General features: G+C 40.3%; 1 protein-coding gene across 4 annotated transcripts in view; it reads left to right on the plus strand.

Moving 5' to 3' along the window:
* NBAS (NBAS subunit of NRZ tethering complex) overlaps positions 1-27,503 on the plus strand; it is a 406,507-nt gene that overhangs the window by 362,027 nt on the left and 16,977 nt on the right. For 2 of the 4 annotated variants that reach the window (XM_073335981.1, XM_073335983.1), the window contains 3 exons: positions 2,708-2,847; positions 16,215-16,359; positions 25,501-25,629. In XM_073335981.1, the coding sequence (XP_073192082.1) occupies positions 2,708-2,847; positions 16,215-16,359; positions 25,501-25,629 (414 nt within the window). Of the gene's footprint in view, positions 1-2,707; positions 2,848-13,776; positions 13,886-16,214; positions 16,360-25,500; positions 25,630-27,503 lie in introns of those variants that run through there. The other 2 variants (XR_012157919.1, XM_073335984.1) reach the window with 2 other exon arrangements.

The following is a 27,503-nucleotide window of genomic DNA, read 5'->3' on the forward strand; positions in this document are numbered from 1 at the left end:
ATGCAATTTAGCTTTTTCATTATACTTAGGATTGAGCTTGATTTCAAACTACCATCCTGTAACAATGCACTAGCAATAGGAGATGACTGGAAGAGGAAGAATCATATGATAGATTGAAGAAGACAAAATTGTAGTGTTTTTTTCTTTGAACTGGAAAAATACATTTTTATTCAGTCTAGACAAAACTAGTAATTCTACAGAGGCAAGCATGCCTTTCATCTGCCTCTTACCTTTCACATCACACCACCTTTCCTTCATCATTCCTCTACCCTCCTGTTGTTTCTTTTACCTTTAATCACCCTCTTCTGGCTCCTCAGACATCTACAAGTAGATCCTTTCATTTCCTCTTAGAACTGAGTGAATAACTGATTTTGTTGTTGTTTACTGACCGTTTTAAAAAAATCAGCTTGGGTCAAACCAAAACTGCTATTTTTTTGGTGCATCGAACAAATATGAAAAATTTTATTTCATTCTAACTGTTCAGCCCAAAATGAAATGTTGTGTTTTGGTTTCAGCCACAGTTAACCATTTCTTTTAGTAAAAATAAAGGAAATAAAGGGCTAGAGTCACAAAGTAATGGAGTTTGTGCTGCTTTGCCCTGCTTCCTGATACCCAATAGCCCCGTGCTTAGGGCGCTTATCTGGGATGTTGGAGACTCTGTTTCAAATCCCCACTCTGCAGTAGAGAACCCCCAGGTGAGTGCCCTAATCCTCAGATTATTGGGGGTTTTGGGAGGGTGAGGCTCTCTGTTTCTCCAGATAGAGCTGTTCCACTTTATATTAAATACTTGACTAGTTATTGGGCCAAAGAGAGAGAATGTGTGACTCTAAAGCCTAGTGGTTAGGGCATGCAGCAGTGGTCGGGGTCAAATCCCTGCTCCAGACGGGGAGTTTGAACCTGGGTCTCCCACATCTGGAGTGAGTGCCCTAAACACGGGCTATTCAATGTAAGGTGGGGGCACCACCACCTCACTGGCATCCAAGTCTGCTTGCAAATCTGGCCAAAAAAGTTGAAAACTTTTGTGTTGACATTATCAAGATGAACCATTTTGATGTTTCCTAAATATTTTTTCTATTTATCATTTCAACCAAAACAATTTGCCAAAATCAACATGAATTTGCAAAATGTCAGAATGTTTCTCAACCCAAAATCTACTTTTCCAGCCAAAGAAAAAGTTTTGGATGAAAAATTTCCCCATTTCTATTTCTTGAAAAATGAAGCTTCATTCTAATACCACTTGTTTCTATAATAATGGCAGTGACATTCATATTATGGTACCATATGAGTAGTGAACTTGAAATCTTAGACTAACATTTTTCTAGGCAGATAGTAGACGTTTGTATTATTTAATATGTCCAGTTACCTGTACTAAATACTTTAAATATCCAGTATTTTAAAATAATACTACTTCAGATGATATTTTTATTTGAGACATTTCAGATGCACCCTGGGGCTGGAAGCAAACTGTCGACATTCAATATATTAAAGCCACAAAACTGTGTAGGCATTTCAACAAATTCATGGGCAATCTGTATTTTTCAACCTTGTTTGACAATTTTGCCCTTGTTTGAGTCACTCAAACTATGGGAACATGAGCTTTAATCCTTTAAAGTTCCTATAGAACTGAGGAAAACTTTTTGGTCCAATTGATGTTTTAGAACCACTTTTGGACTGAAAAAAAAATTAACATTTAATGTTGTGAATCGTAACTGAGATGAAGGTAATATTTGATGATTTGGAACTTTTCCAGGTTTGGGGGAAAATATTTTTCTATACAAAAATGTTCTAACGTTAGAGAGGAAGAATTTCTATTTCCATTTTAAAGCTATCTTGGTGCTAGGGAACAAATTATTTTTTAAACTGGCAAAAATTTTAACATGTCAGGTTGACAGTAATTAGATACATCATTTGAGAAGTCCTGTTTGTGTGATAGCCAAACTTTTAAAAAGAAGCTTCTTCTCATTTAATAGCCAGACCTTTTTTACCTTGCACTTTTACCAGGAGAGCTTCAGAAAGTAATTATATTTAATAGAACCTGTCCTCAATTGAAAGCCTCAGGGGAACCAAAGTAAATTCTAGAATAAGCCTTGTTTTCTGAGTAAAGATGCATGGTGTGCCAGTGATGGAGAGGAATTTTTTTTTCTTTATAGTACATATGTGGAGAAATATGTGCTAGTCAATAGCTGCTCTGTGTGGCAAACATGAGTTAAAAATCAGCATCCAAATTTCCTTCTCCAGTGAATGAGGATTAGATGCTGCCAATTTAGGTAGAACAATGGTAGTTTTTACTCTGTGTGTTTGTGTAGGGGGGAAAGGGTCATTTTTTAAAATAAAAGTAATTTTACCCAGTAATATATGTTGGGAAAATATCAGAGGAACTTTTTTTTAAAGGGCTAGAGAATTTTTAAGTGATGGTGTGAAAAGTTTGAGGTGGAGGGATCACTTGAACTAATCCATTGATCTACTTATGTGGGTTTCATGTTATTATAGGAACCTCATTCTAAGTAATTTCCCATCATCTATGTGCTTCCTTGTTTCAAATGCATATAATTGAAGATTAAGAGAAAATTGCTTGGGCTGTGTTTCTGCCTTGTTTCACAGTAGTGTTATCCTTCACAGATGGAACACATCATATTTATTGTTACATAGGTATGGCAGAGTTAGTTGGTTTAGATCCTGTTCTTATATGGCTTTATTTTTCTTGCAGGTAGAGATAATTGATCTTGAAAATGAAGAAAAAAGGTACTCTCTCTTCCAGGAACTCCTGAACTCTAGTAACAGTCAGTCTGAGTTTCAGCACTTGGTTTTACTCCTGCAAGCTTGGCCACCTATGAAAAGTTCAAGCATGTAAGTATTCCTTCAAAGAGAAATCAGGAAGAACAGTATGCTCTCTCCTACTTTGATTTTGAAATTACTGAACCTTTCATGCAGCCTTCAGTCAGTGAATTCAAACAAACTGTTACATAAAGGAGTATAACCATCTTAAATAGGCCCTTTTGGAAGGCACACAGAATACAATTCTATATGTAGGACAAAGAAGTTTCTTCTGAAAAGCATTTTCAAGGAGCCACACATTTAATTTTGCTGATCTCCGTGTTTCTTATTAAACTTTAAACTGCCTAGTCCAAATAAAGACTTTATAAACACTTGCTAGGCAAATCAAAGCCTAGCTATCAGCACCCAGTGGAAAACCTGCAGAGAGGAGGGGAATGTGTGACTGAAGATTTTCACTCCAGTTCTGGTTCCCTCAAAACACTTTCTGAAGTTGCTCTTTTGGGCAACGACTGCAGAGACACATTCCAGGAAAGGGCCATGGGTGGAGGGAACATTCCAGACTTTTGTACGTGACCAAGCAATGGTAGGTTTCTGTTCTACACCTACTACCAAGTTGTCCCATCCCAGAGTAAACTACAGGGAAAGGAGGAATGTATTTTAGGGCAAATGATGTCCTGAAAATAAACACAAGATTATTTTTGCAGCATTGTGCACATTCTGAAGCCATTTATATGGCAGGCCATAATTTGCCAATATTTTTGTATTGGTCTTTTGTCTTCCTGTCTACCTGTAGTGCTTCTATACATTCCATTTGTTCAATACTTTGATCATGGCTTCTAAGATTTAAAGAGTCTCTTTGTCTCTACATTATGCTGTCAGCAGTCATCTATCCTTTTATCCATCCTTCAAGGAGAGCAATAAAATTAACTTTTTATGGGCTAGCCAGCACAGAGTACCATCTTTCATCTGTCAGCAGTTAGGTGAGAAAGGCTGGTTACTAATTTCCACTTAACTTTGAGTTCCAGGTGCCATTGATCACATTCTGTTGGAATATAGGGAATAAACTCCCAAAAAGGCTTGTGTGAAAAATTAAGGTATATTTTTATTTTCCTGAAAACTAATACTTTTGTGTGCATTTAAGGTACTGGTATGTTAGGGACCAATCTGCAGTGATTATTCAACTGAGTTTGTGTGTGTGGTTTTTGGGAGGGGGGTGAGGGGGTGAGAGAACCTGGATTTGTGCAGGAAATGGCCCAACTTTATTATCATGCACATTGTGTAAAGAGTTGTCACTTTGGATGGGCTATCACCAGCAGGAGAGTGAATTTGTGTGGGGGGGTGGAGGGTGAGAAAACCTGGATTTGTGCTGGAAATGGCCCACCTGATGATCACTTTAGATAAGCTGTTACCAGCTGGACAATGGGGTGGGAGGAGGTATTTTTTCATATTCTCTGTGTATATATAAAGTCTGCTGCAGTTTCCACGGCATGCATCTGATGAAGTGAGCTGTAGCTCACGAAAGCTCATGCTCAAATAAATTGGTTAGTCTCTAAGGTGCCACAAGTAATCCTTTTCTTTTTGCGAATACAGACTAACACGGCTGTTACTCTGAAACCTATTCAACTTGAAGCCTTTATCAGTGTGTTTTGGATTTGTGGATGAAGAACTGAACTAATTCTTTACTGCCTTTTCATGAACAAAGAAAGCATTTCTCAGGCATTAAAAAGTTATAGGGTGTTCGCTGTCTGACTTGTCCTATATTCACATTGTCATTTCCCTACATATTTTCATTTTACAAACCTTTAATGCAGTCGAAATGGATCAAAATACAATGTAGAAAACACCGGAACTTCGGAACAAAGTTTAAAGTTATGGACTTTCACAACATGATTTTTTTTCCCCAAGGGGTAGAGTTCTACCAAATTTTATGTTTATAGCCTTGGTGAACAGTAAACCTGCCAAGTAAACAGTGATTTTATTGTCATCGTTTTCATATTATTTTATAACGTTGACAATCCAATTGAAATTTCAGTCCATTATAGTGAAACAGATGTTATTGTTACTATTAGCTATTCTTTCTTTCTTTATGAAGGAGGATTAGACTTAGACATTGGGACTCTTCTAAAGCTCTTCTTTCCCCAGCAGAAGGGTGTTTGTATTTATATCTCCTAAAATGACATCTCCAAATAATTGTTCATTGTTATAAGGCTTTTCAAAAACAAATCACTTTGGAGGTTGGCGGTTTCCTCAAGCCATTCCTCAAGCCAATTTTGAGAAGGGACTCCCTATGCACCTCTTTGGTCTCCTGATCTCAGGATCAGTGGCAACACAGCTAGCTCAGCAGCCATATTGAGACTGGTTCCAAGCCAGCACCTGCTCTCTGCATGACTCTTCCACAGTATTATTGAATTTTTCATCTTTACTCATAATTTAGACCTTGCTATAGAGGGAAGTGATCTTCCCCTGATTTGACAGAGATGCTAAAGGTGGCTACAGCTACGAAGAAATATTCCACATTGCCATCCAATGCTTTTTCCTGTTATTTTGCTTCACAATGCACAGCAGAGGCTAAAAGTGTCAGGGCCCTTAGTTCATTCATACTGTGTGTTCTATTCATTTTATCCTCTATTCCTGAAGACCAACTTCCCAATCTTATTTCCCACCTGTTCATAACTTGATTCAGTACAGCATCTAAATTTGCTCCATGTTTGTTATACTCATTCCTCTCTTTAACAATGCAGATTGGCCCAGAAAAAGAGAAGGATAAAAAAAATACAGGTTAAATTATATTCTCTTCCCATCTAATGATCAACCAAACCCCAGTGGTTTGGAGGTTTGTCTTAATCTCAGTTAGGGTCTGAAGGTTAGACACCTGCATAAATTATACAAATCTTTTAAGTCTAAATAAATTAGGACTTGAAAACAACTGATAGCTGGTATTTTGACAAAGAAATCAGCAGCATTGTGAAGGAATGGGGAAGGGGGCGAGCTGAATTAACTATCAGCCTCACATTTAATTTGAATCAATGGAAATGTCAGAATGATTGAAGCTTATGTATTCATGGTAGGAATGAGCCTGCCCAGGGTTTGTAATAGAAAATTGGAACCTTTTTCTAAAGCCCTACTTCAGCGCCCATCGAGGTCTTTTTTGAATACCAGTTGATTCAAAGTCCTACAGTTTGATTTTCAGAGGTGCCAAACTCCTGCAGTTCCCGTTGACTTTATATATTATTAGGGATGCAATGTAACAGGAGAGAGCAAAAGCAGAAATTGCAATTGCACTGGAGACAGAAATCAATGGTCTGTGAATTCCACACCATTAACAGAAATATACATCTGTATGCAGTTTTACAACAGTCACCTACAAGCATAGAAATAGCTGCCAACAAGCACTGTGCAATCTTCTAAGATAGATAGTTACCAACCTTTCCAAAATTTCTGCAGGCTGGTTACCAGGAGACTTGTGATGTTTGACTGATCGTTAGCTAGCTGACCAGTAAATTAAAACCGCACCTGTGCATCCCAGATTTTCTGTCATGAACTTCAGAGTTTATCCCATGATTAGATTCTTTTTAAATGATTTCCCAGAAATGGTCAAATATAAGTCAAAAATAACTATTTCTTTTATTAAACAAGTTATTTTAAAGCAGGGGTGGCCAACCTGAGCTTGAGAAGGAGCCAGCATTTATGAATGTACATTGCCAAAGAGCCACAGTAATACATCAGCAGCCCCCGATCAGCTCCACCTCCCCACCCTGCTCCCAGCACCTCCCCCTCCCTCCCCACACCTCCTGATCAGCTGTTTTGTGCAGGAGGCTCTGGGGGGAGGGAAGGGAGAGGAATGAGGACATGGCAGGCTCAGGGGAGGGGGCAGGAAGATGTGGAGTGGGCGCAGAGCCAGGGGTTGAGTAGTGAGCACTCCCTGGCACATTGGAAAGTTGGCGCCTGTACTCCAGCCCTGGAGTTGGTGCCTATACAAGGAGCCGCATATTAACTTCTGAAGGGCCGTGTGTGGCTCCGGAGCCACAGGTTGGCCACCCCTGTTTTAAAGAAAAATAACAAAAATTGCTAGACTTGTTACCTTAAAGAGTTTTTGGCTCCTAAAAATTAAAAACAAATCATAATTATTATATCTCTGCCATTAGTCTATTAAATATGTGAAAAGAACTTACCCTCTTTATTTTTTTTCACAGGATGAATATGTTTGATACTAAAGGATGAACTCAAACTAATCCTGGTTTTCATCATTTTACAATCAGCAAATTGTCATTTTGTTATTACATTTTATTTAAAATTAGATTTAAATAATATAGATTATATTTTTTTTAAATTTCAGTTCTTAACTATTAACATTAATAACTATCCTGAATTAAAGCTCTTCCCATTAAGAACATAAGAATGGCCATAGTGGGTCATAGAATCATAGAATATCAGGGTTGGAAGGGACCACAGAAGGTCATCTAGTCCAACCCCCTGCTCGAAGCAGGACCAATTCCCAGTTAAATCATCCCAGCCAGGGCTTTGTCAAGCCTGACCTTAAAAACCTCTAAGGAAGGAGATTCTACCACCTCCCTAGGTAACGCATTCCAGTGTTTCACCACCCTCTTAGTGAAAAAGTTTTTCCTAATATCCAATCTAAACCTCCCCCACTGCAACTTGAGACCATTACTCCTCGTTCTGTCATCTGCTACCATTGAGAACAGTCTAGAGCCATCCTCTTTGGAACCCCCTTTCAGGTAGTTGAAAGCAGCTATCAATTCCCCCCTCATTCTTCTCTTCTGCAGGCTAAACAAGCCCAGCTCCCTCGGCCTCTCCTCATAACTCATGTGTTCCAGTCCCCTAATCATTTTTGTTGCCCTTCGCTGGACTCTCTCCAATTTATCTACATCCTTCTTGAAGTGTGGGGCCCAAAACTGGACACAGTACTCCAGATGAGGCCTCACCAATGTCTACCAAAGTTCTGACCAAAGGGTCAGACCAAAGTTCCATCTAGCCCAGTATCCTATCTTCCGACAGTGGCCAATGCCAGGTGCCCCAGAGGGAATGAACAGAACAGATAATCGTCAAGTGATCCATCCCGTCGCCCATTCCCAGCTTCTGGCAAACAGCAGCTAGGGACACCATCCCTGCCCAGCCTGGCTAATAGTCATTGATGGACCTATCCTCCATGAATTTATCTATTTTTTTCTTGAACCCTGTTATAGTCTTGGCCTTCATAACAACCTCTGGCAAGGAGTTTCACAGGTTGACTGTGCGTTGTGTGAAAAAAAACTTCCTTTTGTTTGTTTTAAACCTGCTGCCTATTAATTTCATTTGGTGACCCCTAGTTCTTGTGTTATGAGAAGTAGTAAATAACACTTCCTTATCTACTTTCTCTAAACCAGTCATGATTTTATAGACCTCTATCATATCCTTCCTTAGTCATCTTTTTTCCTAGCTGAAAAGTCCCAGTCTTATTAATCTCTCCTCATATAGCAGCTGTTCCATACTCCTAATAATTTTTGTTGCCCTTCTTTGAACCTTTTCCAAGTGCAATATATTTTTTTGAGATGAGGCGACCACATCTGCACGCAGTATTCAAGATGTGGGCAAACCATGGATTTATATAGAGGCAATATGATATTTTCTGTCTTATTATCTATCCCTTTCTTAACGATTCTCAACATTCTGTTAGCTTTTTTGATTGCCGCTGCACATTGAGTGGATGTTTTCAGAGAACTATCCACAATGACTCCAAGATCTCTTTTTTGAGTGGTAACAACTAATTTACACCCCATCGTTTTATATGTATAGTTGGGATTATGTTCTCCAATGTGCATTACTTTGCATTTGTCAAAATTGAATTTAATCTGCCATTTTGTTGCCCAGTCACCTAGTTTTGAGAGATCCTTTTGTAGCTCTTCGCAGTCTGCTTGGGACTTAACTATCTTGAATAGTCTTGTATCATCTGCAAATTTTGCCACCTCACTGTTTACCCCTTTTTCCAGATCATTTATGAATATCTTGAATAGGACTGGGCCCTATACACACCCCTGGGGGACACCAGTATTTACCTCTCTCCATTCTAAAAATTGACCATTTATTCCTACCCTTTGTTTCCTATCTTTTAACCAATTACCAATCCATGAGAGAACCTTCCCTCTTATCCCATGACTGCTTACTTTGCTTAAGAGCCTTTGGTTAGGGACCTTGTCAAAGGCTTTCTGAAAATCTAAATACACTGTATCAACTGGATCCCCCTTGTCCACATGCTTATTGACCCCCTCAAAGAATTCTAGTAGATTGGTGAAGCATGATTTCCCTTTACAAAAACCATGTTGACTATTCCCCAACAAATTATGTTAATCTATGTATCTAATCATTTTGTTCTTTACTATAGTTTCAACCAGTTTGCCTAGTAATGAAGTCAGGCTTAGCAGCCTGTAATTGCCAGGGTCACCTCTGGAGCCCTTTTTAAAAATTTGCATCACATTAGCTATCCTCCAGTCATTTGTACAGAAGGTGATTTAAATGATAGGTTATAGACGACAGTTAGTAGTCCTGCAATTTCACATTTGAGTTCCTTCAAAACTCTTGGGTGAATACCATCTGGTCCTGATCAATTATTGCTGTATCGTTTATCAGTTTGTTCCGTTTGTTTTATTTTTTAACAAGGTAGGTCATCCATCCCCAATCACAATCCAGCACTTGACAATCAAACACCTGGGAAAGTATATCTGATTAACACAGTCATCATAGAGAAAACTGATGATGCTGTGTAAACAAGTGTCACATTCATGGCCAAAGCAATGAAATGTTAATGTCTTTCAGGTTAAAAAAAAAATAGGAAACACACAAATATTTTTCCCTTTATGAATTTGAAACTGATTATACTTATAGATCATGCAACAAAGGGAAGATGAAAGTCAAATGATAAATTCTGTTTGGTAATGTCAAATTCTTACTAACCGAATAATGCCTTTGTGATCCTCCAACTCCCAACCGGCTTTTAATACAAAACTGGACAAAATGCTTGAGAATATGCTAGAGAGAACAATGGGTCTTTATGTCCTTATATGGCTATTACATCTGTAACCTAATGAGTTCTATAATATTGGGAAGAGTTAGCACAGGACTAGACATGTATCTTAGCAGCAAGCCTTTACAAAGACATGGGAAAATTTAGAGTCCTAGTTCTGGTTTCTGTTCATTTCTTGTTTTAAATTCTTCCACACGTTGAAGGGTGACTTTTTTTTTCCATTAGGGGAAGGAAACAAAATAGAGTTTTTCTTCATTTACTAAGGAGACAGCACCTATAAAGTTTAAAAAAAACAAACATTCGGGACAGAAAGAATCATAAGCAGGAGACAGATCCGGCAGCAGAAGCTTGTTGTCGCCAATCCCTCAATTTGAGGATGATCTCTACCCCAGATTTACATATGGGTCCTGAGATGACTCAGGAGTCCGATCCTGGAATCACAGCATAAGCTATTAATTTAGCCAGTGACAATGATGGAGCTGCAGCATTCTTCCTCTGTCTCTCTTGTGGGTTATGCAGCATCTGCTCTACACAGTCTGGCATCATGGTTTTCTATATTAACTACTATGCGTAGGTTTGACCCAGGAGGTTGGAAGAAGAGAAGGGGAGGGACTGTACTGATAGCAGCAAGGCTTGCAGCAGTGAATGCTCATTGACTATGACTGATTAAAATACTTTAATTAAGTTGTCAAGAAAGAATAAAGATAATGGGTTTTAGTCATTTCTCACTCAAATGTAACTATTACTAGTATCTATCTGTTACACAGATCAGGATAGAATAGCCTCTTCACCTGAAGCCAGTATTTCTCATCTTTCACTAGACATTGTGAGTCTATTGCTTGGGCTGTGTTTCTGCCTGATTCTTTTGATATGAGCTGTTTAGTTCTTTTCGTTGGTTAAGTTCTTTTCGTTGGTTCTTTCGTTAGTTCTTTTCGTAATTGGAGCTGTACAATTACTACTTATGATCCATGATTGTATTTTTTACCAATTGCCACCCAATAGCAACATTAACAATGCAAGGTTTCCAAGGTACCTCCCAGTTGCTGTTTTAAACAGCATGTATGCCAGTAGGTACCTTGTGAGTGACTTGATTTATAATGAATCCAATTCCAGTGGGTATCAGTCGATCATACTATGGTTTTTCATTTTAGTTTGAATTAGTTTTGAAAACTTCCTGTGTAATTGGAAGATAGGTTCAAAGACATATAAACCCTTTTCCTGCTTTCCACTGCTAATATGAGGAGGTCATATTTTTCTCCATCTCTGTCTCTTGACTGTGGCAAATATATCTGTTGGCAAAAGTTGATTCTTCAAGATCAAGGCTGAGATATTGCTCTGTGCTTTGAAGAGGTGTAGCACAGAACTTACAGTCTAGGACAGGGGTGGGCAAACTACGGTCCACAGGCTGGATCCGGCCCCTCAGGGCTTTGGATTTGGGCCATGGGATTGCCCCACGTGGTGCCGCAGGCCCCGCGCCGTTCTCAAAAGCAGCTGGCACCACGTCCCTGGGCGTTGCTCTTGTCTCCAGGCACCGCTCCCCACAGCTCCCATTGGCTGGGAACGGGGAACCATGGCCAATGGGAGCTTTGGGGGAGGTACCTTGAGGCGTAGCAAGGGCAGCGTGCGGAGCCCTGTGCCCCCCCGTCCCTCAGGGGCCACGCAGGGATCTGGTTCCAGCCACTTCCCAGAGCGGCACAGCATGGGGCCAGGACAGGCATGGAGGGAGCCTGCCCTGGCCCTGGTGCGCGCTGCTACCACCCCAGAGCCACTTTAGGTAAGCGGCGCTGGGCTGGAGCATGAACCCCTCCTGCAGCCTGCCCCCCAACTCCCTGCCCCAAGCCCCCTGCTTGCACCTCACACCCTTCCTGCACCCCAACTCCCTACCCTGAGCCCCTGTTGCACCATGCACCCCTCCTGCACCCCAACCTCCTGCCTTGAGCTCCCTCCCACAGTCCGCTCCTCTGCCTTGAGCCCCCTCATGCACCCTGCACCCCTCCTCTGCCCCAAACCCTTGCCCTGACCCCATTCCTGCACACTGCACTCCCTCCCGCACCCCTGCCCCAGCCCTACATAGAATTTCCCCATCCAGATGTGGCCTTCGGCCCAAAAAATTTACCCACCCCTGGTCTAGGGGCAGAGGGGCCTGTGGTGGTTTTAAGCCACCTTTGTGCCCCTCTGGTGGTCTGTCTAAGTTATGACAGCCTGTCCCCAGCTGCATGCGAGTTGTAGCACTTCCCAGAATCTCTGTAGTACTACATGCTACAGCTCTGTTCCCAACACACTCTTCCCACCCCCAGCACACCTTCTAAGGCAAGGCCAGTACGGGGGTCCTTGGAAGATAACATACAGCTGCCTTCCTCAGTTCCTAGATCAAAGGAATCCTCCCCCCATGCAGAACTGGTTTTGGAGCCCCTTTACGCTCCTCCATTCCTTTTCCCAACAGAGAGGGGTGAGGATCTCACCAAATGAGTATGCACTGTATCGGTGGGGGGAGACTCTTACCATAATTTTTATGGGACCAATGTGTGCTAGATACTTTACAGGCACAGATATTTCCTTCAAAGAGTTTACAATCTAAATGTAATTTTTGCTCCTCAGAAGTGCTGAGTGCTTGGAGTTCCCATTGACCTCAGTGTGGTACTTAACATCTCCAAAACTTAGGTCATTTATAGAGGTGCCTAAAAATAGATGGATTAGAGCTTGAAATCTTTGGCATAATCTGACTGAGACATTGACCCGATGGTCATAAATCGTGATATTTTGCTATTCCTGTTATGAAAAACCACGGTTACACGACATAGAATCATAGAATATCAGGGTTGGAAGGGACCTCAGTAGGTCATCTAGTCCAACCCCCTGATCAAAAGCAGGACCCATCCCCAATTAAATCATCCCAGCCAGGGCTTTGTCAAGCCTGACCTTAAAAACTTCTAAGGAAGGAGATTCCACCACCTCCCTAGGCAACGCATTCCAGTGTTTCACCACCCTCCTAGTGAAAAAGTTTTTCCTAATATCCAACCTAAACCTCCCCCACTGCAACTTGAGACCATTACTCCTTGTCCTGTCCTCTTCCACCACTGAAAATAGTCTAGAACCATCCTCTCTGGAACCACCTCTCAGGTAGTTGAAAGCAGCTATCAAATCCCCCCTCATTCTTCTCTTCCGCAGACTAAACAATCCCAGTTCCCTCAGCCTCTCCTCATAAGTCATGTGTTCCAGACCCCTAATCATTTTTGTTGCCCTTCTCTGGACTCTTTCCAATTTATCCACATCCTTCTTGTAGTGTGGGGCCCAAAACTGGACACAGTACTCCAGATGAGGCCTCACCAATGTCGAATAGAGGGGGACGATCACATCCCTCGATCTGCTCGCTATGCCCATACTTATACATCCCAAAATGCCATTGGCCTTCTTGGCAACAAGGGCACACTGCTGACTCATATCCAGCTTCTCATCCACTGTCACCCCTAGGTCCTTTTCTGCAGAACTGCTGCCTAGCCATTTGGTCCCTAGTCTGTAGCTGTGCATTGGGTTCTTCCTTCCTAAGTGCAGGACCCTGCACTTATCCTTATTGAACCTCATCAGATTTCTTTTGGCCCAATCCTCCAATTTGTCTAGGTCCCTCTGTATCCTATCCCTGCCCTCCAGCGTATCTACCACTCCTCCCAGTTTAGTAGCATCCGCAAATTTGCTGAGAGTGCAATCCACACCATCCTCCAGATCATTTATGAAGATATTGAACAAAAACGGCCCCAGGACCGACCCCTGGGGCACTCTGCTAGATATCGGCTGCCAACTAGACATGGAGCCATTTATCACTACCCGTTGAGCCCGACAATCTAGCCAACTTTCTACCCACCTTATAGTACATTCATCCAGCCCATACTTCTTTAACTTGCTGACAAGTATACTGTGGGAGACCATGTCAAAAGCTTTGCTAAAGTCAAGATACAATACATCCACTGCTTTCCTTTCATCCACAGAACCAGTAATCTCATCATAGAAGGCGATTAGATAAGTCAGGCATGACCTTCCCTTGGTGAATCCATGCTGATTGTTCCTGATCACTTTCCTCTCATGTAAGTGCTTCAGGATTGATTCTTTGAGGACCTGCTCCATGATTTTTCCGGGGACTGAGGTGAGGCTGACTGGCCTGTAGTTCCCAGGATCCTCCTTCTTCCCTTTTTTAAAGATTGGCACTACATTAGCCTTTTTCCAGTCATCCGGGACTTCCCCCTTTTGCCACGAGTTTTCAAAGATAATGGCCAATGGCTCTGCAATCACAGCCGCCAGTTCCTTTAGCACTCTCGGATGCAACTTGTCCGGCCCCATGGACTTGTGCACGTCCAGCTTTTGTAAATAGTCCCTAACCACCTCTTTCTCCACAGAGGGCTGGCCATCTATTCCCCATGTTGTGATTCCCAGCGCAGCAGTCTGGGAGCTGACCTTGTTCGTGAAGACAGAGGCAAAAAAAGCATTGAGTACATTAGCTTTTTCCACATCCTCTGTCACTAGGTTGCCTCCCTCATTCAGTAAGGGGCCCACACTTTCCTTGGCTTTCTTCTTGTTGCCAACATACCTGAAGAAACCCTTCTTGTTACTCTTAACATCTCTCGCTAGCTGCAGCTCCAGGTGCGATTTGGCCCTCCTAATTTCATTCCTACATGCCCGAGCAATATTTTTATTAACAATCTAAAGTGAATGTGAGCTTTTTTCTAATCTCCTCCTTAATTGCATTGTCATTCATTAGTACTTCATGTCGGTAGCTGCCATTTAAAAAGTCAGCATTTTTCAACACTTCCCACACAGTGGTATCTTTATCCATGTTTTTGCCTTAGACTGAGACTAGGTAATAGCTCTGGTAGATATATCTCATGGCACATGTTGACTTTGGAACAATAACCATTGTTCATAATTCTGTGCAGAAAAAAAGGGTATTTGGGGTCGAATTTTAAATGTGTAACAGGTGTATCTGATTGGCATTCAGCAGTAGTTCTGAAAGCACTTCACAATCTATGAGAGCTAGATGGTGGGTATTTATTTATTTATTTATTAATAGCCAGTTGCATATGTACATGTGTCATAAATATAAAGGGAAGAGTAAACCCCTTTAAAATCCCTCCTGGCCAGAGGAAAACTTCTCTCACCTGTAAAGGGTTAAGAAGCTAAACTGGCTTTACTGGCACCTGACCAAAATGACCAATGAGGAGACGAGATACTTTCAAAAGCTGGGAGGAGGGAGAGAAACAAAGGGTCTCTGTCTGTCTTTATGGGTTTTTTTTTTGCCGGGGATAGACCAGGAATGGAGTCTTAGAACTTTTAGTAAGTAATCTAGCTAGGTATGTGTTAGATTATGATTTCTTTAAATGGCTGAGAAAAGAATTGTGCTGAATAGAATAACTATTTCTGTTTGTGTATCTTTTTTGTAACTTAAGGTTTTGCCTCGAGGGATTCTCTATGTTTTGAATCTAATTACCCTGTAAGGTATCTACCATCCTGATTTTACAGAGGGGATTTCTTTACTTCTATTTACTCCTATTTCTATTAAAAGTCTTCTTGTAAGAAAACTGAATGCTTTTTCATTGTTCTCAGATCCAAGGGTTTGGGTCTGTAGTCACCTAGGCAAATTGGTGAGGCTTTTTTACCAAACCTTGTCCAGGAAGTGGGGTGCAAGGTTTTGGGAAGTATTTGGGGGGAAAGACGTTTCCAAACAGCTCTTCCCCAGTAACCAGTATTTGTTTGGTGGTGGTAGCGGCCAATCCAAGGACAAAGGGTGGAATATTTTGTACCTTGGGGAAGTTTTGACCTAAGCTGGTAAAGAGAAGCTTAGGAGGTTTTCATGCAGGTCCCCACATCTTTACCCTAGCGTTCAGAGTGGGGGAGGAACCTTGACAACATGGTTCACCTCTTTACCCAATTTATATGTACTATTAATGGGGTTTGCAAGCAGAAAGGGTGCGTGTTTGTTTTTAACTATGTAACTATTCCTCCTATATTTACATATTTGGATCTGGGTGTTGATTTTTGTCAGTGATTTTGAGGTAAAGGTTTTTCATTGAAAAACCAGGAGCTGGATTATCTGATCACTGAGAGGGACTAAGAGGTCAGAATCTTGCTGAAACTACCAAATTAAGAATCCCACTTCCAATGAAAGGAAATTTTCAGCTGGTGTAAAGCCAGCAGTACCCACTCCTGTGCCAAACATTCTCCATGTTGGGTTTGGGAGAGAGAGCTCCATTATGCTAATTCACAGTTGCAATTTAGAGTAGTCCAAAGGCTGCTCTAAGTTACATGGAGCAGTTTTAGAATCACATCCCTACTTGGCCCCAGATCTTTTCACTTTTTCATACTATTATACCATGCTTTTATTTGCAATTTTTGAAATAGTTTTCTGAATTTTGTTTTCTTGTTTGTTTTTTAGCGCATACACGAGTAATAATCCATGGGTGAAACTAGGGACAGTCATGCTATCGAGATGCCCAACTGAGCAAAAAGAGAATATGGGAAATGAAATTTTGAAGATCTGTCGTTCTTTGTATGAGACTAAGCACATGCTCCCCGTAGAGGTGAGTTGTAACTTCAAGTACCTTGCAGATATACCTGCACCTTGTACAGTGGATGCAGTATCACTATTAAAGCTCCTTATATAGCTTCACTGGCCGCACTTGAGTACTATTTGGCAAAAACTATTAAAGATAAACACCAGTAACTTGCCACTTCTCAAACATAGAAAGTTGTCCATGAGGAGGTTCTGAAATATTTGGGCTTTAATTAGCTTTTATTTTACAAGCAGTTCTTCTTTACAAGTACTCTAGTATTCCCTCTTCCTAAATTAATTATGTGTATTCTCTTCCATACAAGCCTCTCTTATGTCCCAAAGTGCCACAGCATCTCGTACTGATGCATCATAGCCTAACCATACCAGGTTTAAAAAAATGATTAAAAATCTTCACACTTCTCTGGAATTATTCCCAGACATCTTCTTTTATTATCCTGATTCATCCTTTACAGTGAGATTCACATAACCACAGTCTTTGTTCCTGAAAATAGCCAACATGAAAATTATGTGCAGTGTAATGGAAACGGTTCAGAGGCTTCTTTTCACTTTAATACAAAACCAAGAAGTCTCTTGTAGAATTTGAAGGACAATACATTGTAAAACAAATGGGACACTTGTATTTATGCAGCTTAAAACCCACTTCTTGGACTTGCTGCCAAAAGAAGTCAGTAAAGCAGAGTGCCAAATATATTTTGTGGAGAGAGCCAAATTTAATTTTTAATTACAGTGCATGGGATAGACAAAGGGCCCGATGGTCATCATGAGTAATACTTTATATCACAAGTAGTTCTGATCAAAACCAGTGGGATTACTCCTGCAGGAAGGTACTATTCAATCTGATTAAGGGTGGCCAAACCAAAGTTAAGGTCCTAGGGTGGAATTTTCTAAAACATCTAAGTGACTTATGAACACAAATGTAATAGAAAATCAGGGTTCTACTACAGCAGATCTCCTCCTGATAGGAGGGTTACGCCAAGGTCAAACATCGATCATCTCTTTTTAGTTAATAAAGTTACTGTTGAATTCAGCATCAGTAAGGCCTGGTCTGTGCACAGTTTTTATACTGGTATGACTGTTTCAGTTAAAGGTGCAATTTTTTACCAATATAATTATACCAGTACAACCCTTAGTATGTGCATGTTATACCTTGTATAAAGGTGTCTTTATATTAGTGTAGCTTATTCTCCTCTCCATACGGAAATAAAGTGCCTTTATACTGATATAACACACTAGGAGGCTGAACTGCTTTAACTGTATCAGCATAGTTAAAAACAACATAACTTTTGTGCATAGCAGTTAAAGCAGTACAACTTTTGTGTATACAAACCTTTACTGTGGAAAAAGTAATGTAGGGTAATTTAAGAACCATTGCTAAAACTATTTGATCAAAACTTGCATTTTGCAGAATCTGTCACTGGAGCCTATTAAATACTTTGAGTGGGGAGAGAAGCATAGATCAGCTGCTTCTTTTAAAAAAAGATTGGCTAACTTTCTGACCACCAGTAGCATTTGTGGGTCTGAAGTCTAAAGACAATAATTGAAAAGGCATTTAAATGTCAGGATGTTCACTCATGACCGGGATGTTCACTGAGGTCAGGAAGAAATCTTTCTCTAAAGACACCATAATTGCAGGATTGCTGGAGGAACCAACTAGGAGCCATGCTCCTCTTGACCTGCTGCTCACAAACAGGGAAGAATTGGTAGGGGAAGTAGAAGTGGGTGGCAACCTGGGCAGCAGTGACCATGAGATGGTCGAGTTCAGGATCCTGACAAAAGGAAGAAAGGAGAGCAGCAGAATACAGACCCTGGATTTCAGAAAAGCAGACTCCGACTCCCTCAGGGAATGGATGGGCAGGATCCCCTGGGAGGCTTATATGAGAGGAAAAGGAGTCCTGGCTGTATTTTAAAGAAGCCTTATTGAGGGTGCAGGAACAAACTATCCCGATGTACAGAAGGAATAGCAAATATGGTAGGTGACGAGCTTGGCTTAACAGTGAAATCTTCGGTGAGCTTAAACACAAAAAGGAAGCTTTCAAGAAATGGAAACTTGGACAGATGACAAGGGAGGAGTATAAAAATATTGCTCGAACATGCAGAGGTGTACTCAGGAAGGCCAAAGCACAATTGGAGTTGCACCTAGCAAGGGATGTGAAGAGTAACAAGAAGGGTTTCTACAGGTATGTTAGCAACAAGAAGGTGGTCAGGAAAAGTGTGGGACCCTTACTGAATGGGGGAGGCAACCTAATGACAGATGATGGAAAAAACTGAAGTACTCAATGTTTTTTTGCCTCGGACTTCACAGACGAGATCAGCTCCCAGACTGCTGCAATGGGCAGCACAGTATGGGGAGAAGGTGACCAGCACTCAGTGGTGAAAGAACAGGTTAAGAACTATTTAGAAAAGCTAGACATGCCCAAGTCTATGGGGCCGGATCTAATGCATCCGAGGGTGCTAAGGGAGTTGGCTGATGTGATTGCAGAGCCATTGGCCATTATCTTTGAAAACTCGAGGCAATCCAAAGGGGGGGGGTATTGGACAATTGGAAAAAGGCAAATATAGTGCCCATCTTTAAAAAAGGGAATAAGGAGAATCTGGGGAACTAGGAGAAGGAGAAATGGTCTCAAGTTGCAGTGGGGAAGGTCTAGGTTGGATATTAGGAAAAACTATTTCACTAGGAGGGTGGTGAAGCACTGGAATGGGTTACATAGGGAGGTGGTGAATCTCCATCCTGAGAGGTTTTTAAGACCCATCTTGACAAAGCCTTGGCTGGGATGATTTAGTTGGGGTTCATCCTGCTTAGAGGATTGGACTGGATGACCTCCTGAGGTCTCTCTAAACTTGTATGATTGTCACTTCTGAGTCTTATGCCTCCAGGAGTGAAGATCTTAAGAGCTAGTAGACTTTCTTGCATGGCTCATGCTGAATGAAGAACACCCAGGTGTGAGAATTTTATGTGAAATCACAGTAGCAAAATTTACGAAGTGATTTTCCCTTCCTTCTGCACCAGTGCATATACAGTACAGCATTGATCAAATTGGCTAAGTGGGTTAAAAAAAGTCCTGCCTTTCACTGATGGCAACAACTAGTACCGGAAGCATATACTAGACGTAGAAGGCCTTGTAATGGCAACTTATAGTTTTTAATCAGATATGGTACTAGCATTACATTCAGAAATCCAGCTAAGGTTGTGTCTGTGTTTTCATTTTGTATTTCAACTGAAAATGTTTGCTCTTGGCTAAACCTCAGAATGCAAAGTCAGTACAAGAACAATCTTCTTATACAAATAATCATAAAATGTGTGTGGATGTTCTTGAATTATGTTTAAAAAAAACTCAAACATGTGTCTTTAAACATAAAATGTTCCAGGTTAGATATAGCCATTCCATAATGTAGGATAAGCTTCTTTAGAACCCAATTCAGGCACTGAAGCATGTACTTAACTTAAAGCACTTGAGTATTCCCACTGGGATATAAGCATGGGCTTAACATTAAGCATTTGCTTCAGTGCTTGGCTGAATTGGGACCTTAATTTTTAAGAAGGGTGTATTATTACTTCTATCTAAAATACATAAATAGTACCATTTTAAAATTAGTTGAATATGTATATTTGTATTACCAAGATTAATACTCCCAATGATTAAGGTACTAAATATGGCTTTACATGAAAGACTAACTATAAGGAATTATTGGGGCTTATATGTAATTCTTTTCAGCACCATGTGGTATTCTATGTAAAATTTTGCAAAGGATACAAGTTGATAATAAACATTTTTGTAGCTAAAATACCTGTTTGACCTGAAATTTATTTGTTGCAAGAATACTAATGTTAATACCTTTATTAACTGCATTTTCAAATTGACATAATCTGATGGCATTTTTTCTGTAATATTTTAAATCACTTCAGTAAGAAAGCAAATTGTAATTCAACAGTTCAGTGTTTTAAAAACACCTTTTCATTTTCCAAGTCATTTGCTTTCCTAGTTATTTCCTAGAAATGCTCACTGTACCTAATTATGTTTAACAGTGCACTTAAATCATCTGCCTTTCCTTCTCTCCTCCTACCACCTTAAGGTACAAAAATGTGATTTTTTTGGGGGGGGGGATTCTTTTGAGAGCTTTTTTTATAGTTATGTTGTTCCCTATGGCACTGCTTCTTCTCTTATGGTTTTGATGGGTTTTCAGATATCAAATGTTACCAGAACTATAAACTTGCTGTTACACTCAGGTTGTGCATCCTACAACCCTCAAAATTTATTTTTCCTAACATAAAGGGGTATCCATGGTGATAAATTGTGCTTTCCAGGCACAGAGGGACTTGTAGAATCATAAATTGCTAAGTTTGCATTCTGTAATCTCCTTAGTATGTTGCTGTTTGGCAGAAATGAAGGAGAAAATCAAAATATCAAAGGCTTAATGGGTGTAATATTTTTAATTTTGCCTCACCCTTTATAGTCTTTTCAATATTGCTCTTCACCTGTTCCTGTAATCTTAGTTCTCAGTGAAAGCAAAGCCTGTCAACTGCAGACTTAGCCATTGCTTAAGTTGATAAACACTTATGACACACTTCTGTCTATTCTTTGGCAACAAAAGACAAAATCTCCTCAGTGTGTTACAAACCTTTTGTTTTCTCGTTAGGCTCACCAACCTCTGCTTAGCTGCAATAATAAAAAAAAAAATGTGTTACTTGATATCCTAAGGAGAAGTTTAGTTGATAGCAAAGTGTACCAGGTTCTCAACTTTTGTCTGCTGAACTGCAGTGCAGGCAACTGGTGAATGCATTTGGAAGATGTTTTGCTAGTAGTCCTGTGTCTGCTGTTTTTTGTGTGTAAACTCTTTCCTGATTGGAGCTTTGCTGGTGATGCGCTAGTGTAGACGAGACAAAGACGTTTTTACTACTGTGTCATTTAGTCCGGCTCTGAACAGTGGAAGTTTGCAAGATTTTTTGATAACTACCATGAACTTTACCAAGCACAGTGTAATTTTATAGTTATGTTGCATTCTGAAGTATGCATCACAATTAAATTAATATTTTGCTGTCAGAAATGCAGTTGAGGAGGGTAACTGAAGAGTGCCTGAATTATCTGAAAACAAATTGGCTGGGAAAAAAGATGTCAATAGATACCGTACTTTAAGATCTCAATCCGTAACAGCAATCTCATGTATGTAATATGTATATAATACTCCAATTTATCATTTTCCATTTTTTTTTAAGTTAGAGGTGATATAACTACCCCAAGGATGTGACTACATTTAGCAGCACCTTTTGGGCACCAGATTAATCAAATTTGAACTTAAATGGTAAAAATTAAACATTTGAGTTCCCTTTTTACATTGTAAGCTCTTTGGGGCAGGTGCAATGTCTTTAAGTGTTTTTCTGAAGCACAGAGCATGTCTGTGGATGTCTAAAATGATATTGTAATAATATCTATGTTATATAATGCACAGACTAACCAGATAGAGTACTGTTGTTGTGTGATTTCCCTAATTGTTCTCACTAGAAACAAAGTATAGCGGGGAGGGATACAAGTAAACTATATCTTTGAACCTGGTCACTCTGGACAAGTTAGTTTGTTGTTCATAAAGGGAAAGTTATCATTTATTTTTTGAGGTAAAGTAATCCCTTTTTAAAATGGGTCAATAATTCATTTATACACCATAGTAGATTAATATATAAGATACATGTGTAAGATAAAGACTAATAAAGGTTCACATTGTTACTAAGCACAGTAGACCTAGATAAGGGTTTGGAAGTAATCCTACTCGGTGTTTTATTTTTTTAAGCATCATTTTCTGTTGCCAGCCTCAGTATGAGGACACACTATACCAAAATTGTAATGCCAGATAGTTCATGCAGGATAATAAAACATGGAAAATCATATTAAAATGGAGAAACTAATATATTGCATCAGAGCTCAGTAACAGACATTTAACAAGATTTTTGGGATAGCTTTACAGTGCTGGACTCTGATATAAGGAGCTGTTATATTCCTTCTTTATTTTATTCCACCTTTATGACTATATAACTGAGTTACAGAAATGTCACAGATGTGTTACCTTACATCTTATAAAAAGAACAGGAGTACTTATGGCACCTTAGAGACTAACAAATTTATTAGAGCATAAGCTTTCGTGGGCTACAGCCCACTTCATCGAATGCATAGAATGCAACATATAGTAAGTTTCAGAGTAACAGCCGTGTTAGTCTGTATTCGCAAAAAGAAAAGGAGTACTTGTGGCACCTTAGAGACTAACCAATTTATTTGAGCATGAGCTTTCGTGAGCTGCAGCTCACTTCATCGGATGCATACTGTGGAAACTGCAGAAGACATTATATATACACAGAGACCATGAAATAATACCTCCTTCCACCCCACTCTCCTGCTGGTAATAGCTTATCTAAAGTGATCATCAAGTTGGGCATTTCCAGCACAAATCCAGGTTTTCTCACCCTCCGCCCCGCCCAACACAAATTCACTCTCCTGCTGGTAATAGCCCATCCAAAGTGACCACTCTCTTTAAAATGTGTATGATAATCAAGGTGGGCCATTTCCAGCACAAATCCAGGTTTTCTCACCCCCCCCCACCCCCCTCCAAAAACCACACACACAAACTCACTCTCCTGCTGGTAATAGCTCATCCAAAGCGACCACTCTCCCTACAATGTGCATGATAATCAAGGTGGGCCATTTCCAGCACAAATCCAGGCTTTCTCACCCGCATGGCCCCACAGTATGCCAGCATTTTTATGGCTGACTTAGAACAACGCTTCCTCAGCTCTCGTCCCCTAACGCCTCTACTCTACTTGCGCTTAATTGATGACATCTTCATCATCTGGACCCATGGAAAAGAAGCGCTTGAGGAATTCCGCCATGATTTCAACAATTTCCATCCCACCATCAACCTCAGCCTGGTCCAGTCCACACAAGAGATCCACTTCCTGGACACTACAGTGCTAATAAACAACGGTCACATAAACACCACCCTATACCGGAAACCTACTGACCGCTATTCCTACCTACATGCCTCCAGCTTTCACCCTGACCACACCACACGATCCATCGTCTACAGCCAAGCTCTGCGATACAACCGCATTTGCTCCAACCCCTCAGACAGAGACAAACACCTACAAGATCTCTATCAAGCATTCTTACAACTACAGACAGCCCCCCAACCTGAAGCAAATACTCACCAACAACCACATACCACACAACAGAACCACTAACCCAGGAACCTATCCTTGCAACAAAGCCCGTTGCCAACTGTGCCCACATATCTATTCAGGGGACACCATCAAAGGGCCTAATAACATCAGCCACACTATCAGAGGCTCGTTCACCTGCACATCCACCAATGTGATATATGCCATCATGTGCCAGCAATGCCCCTCTGCCATGTACATTGGTCAAACTGGACAATCTCTACGTAAAAGAATAAATGGACACAAATCAGATGTCAAGAATTATAACATTCATAAACCAGTTGGAGAACACTTCAATCTCTCTGGTCACGCAATCACAGACATGAAGGTCGCTATCTTACAACAAAAAAACTTCAAATCCAGACTCCAGCGAGAAACTGCTGAATTGGAATTCATTTGCAAATTGGATACTATTAATTTAGGCTTAAATAGAGACTGGGAGTGGCTAAGTCATTATGCAAGGTAGCCTATATCCCCTTGTTTTTTTCTAACCCCCCTCCCCCCTCGACGTTCTGGTTAAACTTGGATTTATGCTGGAAATGGCCCACCCTGATTATCATGCACATTGTAAGGAGAGTGGTCCGTTTGGATGAGCTATTGCCAGCAGGACAGTGAGTTTGTGTGTGTGGTTTTTGGAGGGGGGTGGGGGGGTGAGAAAACCTGGATTTGTGCTGGAAATGGCCCACCTTGATTATCATACACATTTTAAAGAGAGTGGTCACTTTGGATGGGCTATTACCAGCAGGAGAGTGAGTTTGTGTTGGGCGGGGCGGAGGGTGAGAAAACCTGGATTTGTGCTGGAAATGGCCCAACTTGATGATCACTTTAGATAAGCTATTACCAGCAGGAGAGTGGGGTGGAAGGAGGTATTATTTCATGGTCTCTGTGTATATATAATGTCTTCTGCAGTTTCCACAGTATGCATCCGATGAAGTGAGCTGTAGCTCACGAAAGCTCATGCTCAAATAAATTGGTTAGTCTCTAAGGTGCCACAAGTACTCCTTTTCTTTTAACATATAGTAAGATATAGATATATATACACATATATATGTACACATACAGATAAGTTGGAAATTACCATACAAACTGTGAGAGGCTAATCAGTTAAGATGAGCTATTATCAGCAGGAGAAAAAAACTTTTGTAGTGATAATCAGGATGGCCCATGTAGACAGTTGATAAGAAGATGTGAGTATACTTAACTTAAGGAAATAGATTCAATATGTGTAATTACCCAGCCACTCCCAGTCTCTATTCAAACCCAAGTTAATGGTATCTAGTTTGCATATTAGTTCAAGCTCAGCAGATTCTCATTGGAGTCTGTTTTTGAAGCTTTTGGTTGCAAAATTGCCACCCTTAAATCTTCTATTGAGTGGCCAGAGAGGTTGAAGTGTTCTCCTACTGGTTTGTATGGTAACTTCCAACTTATCTGTTTGTGTATGTGTGTGTATATATATATCTTATTATATGTTCCATTCTATGCATCCAATGAAGTGGGCTGTAGCCCACGAAAGCTTATGCTCTAATAAATTTGTTAGTCTCTAAGGTGCCACAAGTACTCCTTTTTTGCGATACAGACTAACACGGCTGCTACTCTGAAACCTTACATCTTGCAGTTTGCAGTGTTTCAGTGACCACAGCAAAAGTATTAGTCCCACAGAGAGCAGTGATTGCTCCATACTTCTTTCAGTAAAACTCTGTGAGGGTTGTAATAAGTATTCAGTGCTTTCCTTGTTTCTCAAACATTCTACTTAAAACCCTGTACTACATCCTTTTTTAATTTGTGCTTTCAAGTTTCCAAACCGGCTTCTTTCCACTGGGAAATTCATTTGTTTTAAAAGTTTTATTTCCATTTTGCATTTCACACAAGGTTTTTCATAAAATTTTGTGTGCATAATGTTACTAAGTATCTCCTGAGTTCTGACAGTCTGGGGTTACTTTTTGTTTTCAGTGTACAAAGGAATTATGTTTGCTGCTGCTTAACCAGTCTCTCCTGCTGCCATCCCTGAAACTGCTAGTAGAAAGCAAAGACCAAGATCTGCATGCATTGGCACTGGAGCAGATAACAGCTGTTGCTAAGGTATGAGCAGTTCAATTAACTATCCTTCATAGTTTCAGGTAATAAAATAGCTTTTTTATCTTCATGTAGGAAGTAGAGTCTCTTGAGTGCGTTGTCATTATTAAGATTTTCTAAAGTTATTTTGTCTTCAGCCATAGGGCTGATAAAGATCCTTTATTCATTCAGAAGAACCCACAAACGCTGTTAATTTTAATTATCTGGCTACCCATTTGTAAGTTAATGTGGTGGAACAGAAACTGCTATGTTTTACAAAGTACATTTTTTGTAGGTCTTCATGTTTTAGTTCTTTTAAAATAACTTAATCCATAATATTGCATAAAACTTGCAATGGCCCACTGCTGTAGACTCTTCCATACACATGGTGGGATTGTTTATTCCTGTGGAGTTTATTTTGCAAATAATCGAATTTATATTAACAGAGTCGCTTCTAACTTTCCTGAAAATTCAATCTTGTTGATGCTGATGTGCATTTTTCACACACATCACAGGGATTTAATCTCACTCTAAGTGCAAATTTCAGTTCAATTTAAACTATAGCATTGACCAACACATCAGTAATGCCTCTAAACCATCAAATTTTGTTTCTGTTTAATTCCTAATGAGAATCTGGGATGGTGGGATATCTTATGTATCTTAATGCTTAACTCTTTTTGCTATCCCCAAAGTAAGTGTATGTCTGTCAATCATATGCATATATCTGAAAAAGTAGGTAACAACTATGTGACACAAAGCAAAAATTTAATCAAGGAGTTCTTGTAAACGCTTAATCTCTCAAACTCATGAAACTATCATACTAGAAGAAGCTTTATCATCAAATCCCAAGATTAATTTTCTTAGCATATCATTTTTGCTTAACTTTCTTTTTTGTAACATCAGGTTACAACGAAAGACAGACAAAAACCAAAATCATGAATCTGTCAATGCTCAAATTTATTTTTGTGAGTGTACTGCGGCTCGCCGGGGCTCAACCCTCTCCAGGACGGCAGGGAGCTACACCAGCTCATGACACACAGATATTGTTTGGGGAAATTAGTCTGACCGCGGGAGTCTCCCTCAGTGGCCCTTATGACAACTGAAACAAGCACCGTAAGCCCAGACCCTAGGTCAGGGCGGGGCAACAATAAGTCAAGTGTTCAGGCCCTCTGGCAGGAGCTGAACAAACAGTTCAATAGTAGCAGGCCAGGCCCTGGATCAGGGTGAGGCAACCAAGTCAGTAGCTCAGGCCCTCAGGCAGGGGCTGAGCAAACAGTTAAATGTTAGCAGGCCCAGGCCTCTAAAGGACCTGGAAGGGGGGGAGACTGCCACCACAAGTGGTGGGGTGGGACACAGGCCCTCCCACTCCACTTTGCTCAGAGCTCCCTAGCTCCGCCCACTCAGGCACCCGGATGGGCTCATCCCTCTCTGGGGCAACAGGGAGCTACACTGGCTCACTACAGTGAGGAAAAAGGTTGATTGAGAATCAAAAACCTATATCCAAACTTGCTCCTATCATTGTCATTTTCAGCTCAGTCTCTTCTTGCTTTCAATCCATTTTTGGTTTAAATCCATTTTTCAGTTCTTGTTTAAAGGTACCTAAGTTTCCAAGGTCAGTTAATAAGATTTCAGAAACAAAATCCTTGTAAGATTTACATAAAAAGTTTCTTTGTGAAGTGTTTGCAGTCTATGAACCCATACATAGACAAAGACTGACTTGCTTTTGTTAAAATCACTAAAATATATTTTTAAAAAACCCTGTAATCTTCATTTCAAAGATACAAAACCCATTGATGTAATTGAAAAAATACTTATTTAGTTGCTGTGTATGTCCATCAGGTTATTAGTGAGAGTATAACAGAATGATGTAGAACCCAGTATTCACAATACCTCGTAATTTT

Source organism: Lepidochelys kempii, chromosome 3 (assembly GCF_965140265.1).
Source record: "Lepidochelys kempii isolate rLepKem1 chromosome 3, rLepKem1.hap2, whole genome shotgun sequence".
Lineage (NCBI taxonomy): Eukaryota > Metazoa > Chordata > Testudines > Cheloniidae > Lepidochelys > Lepidochelys kempii.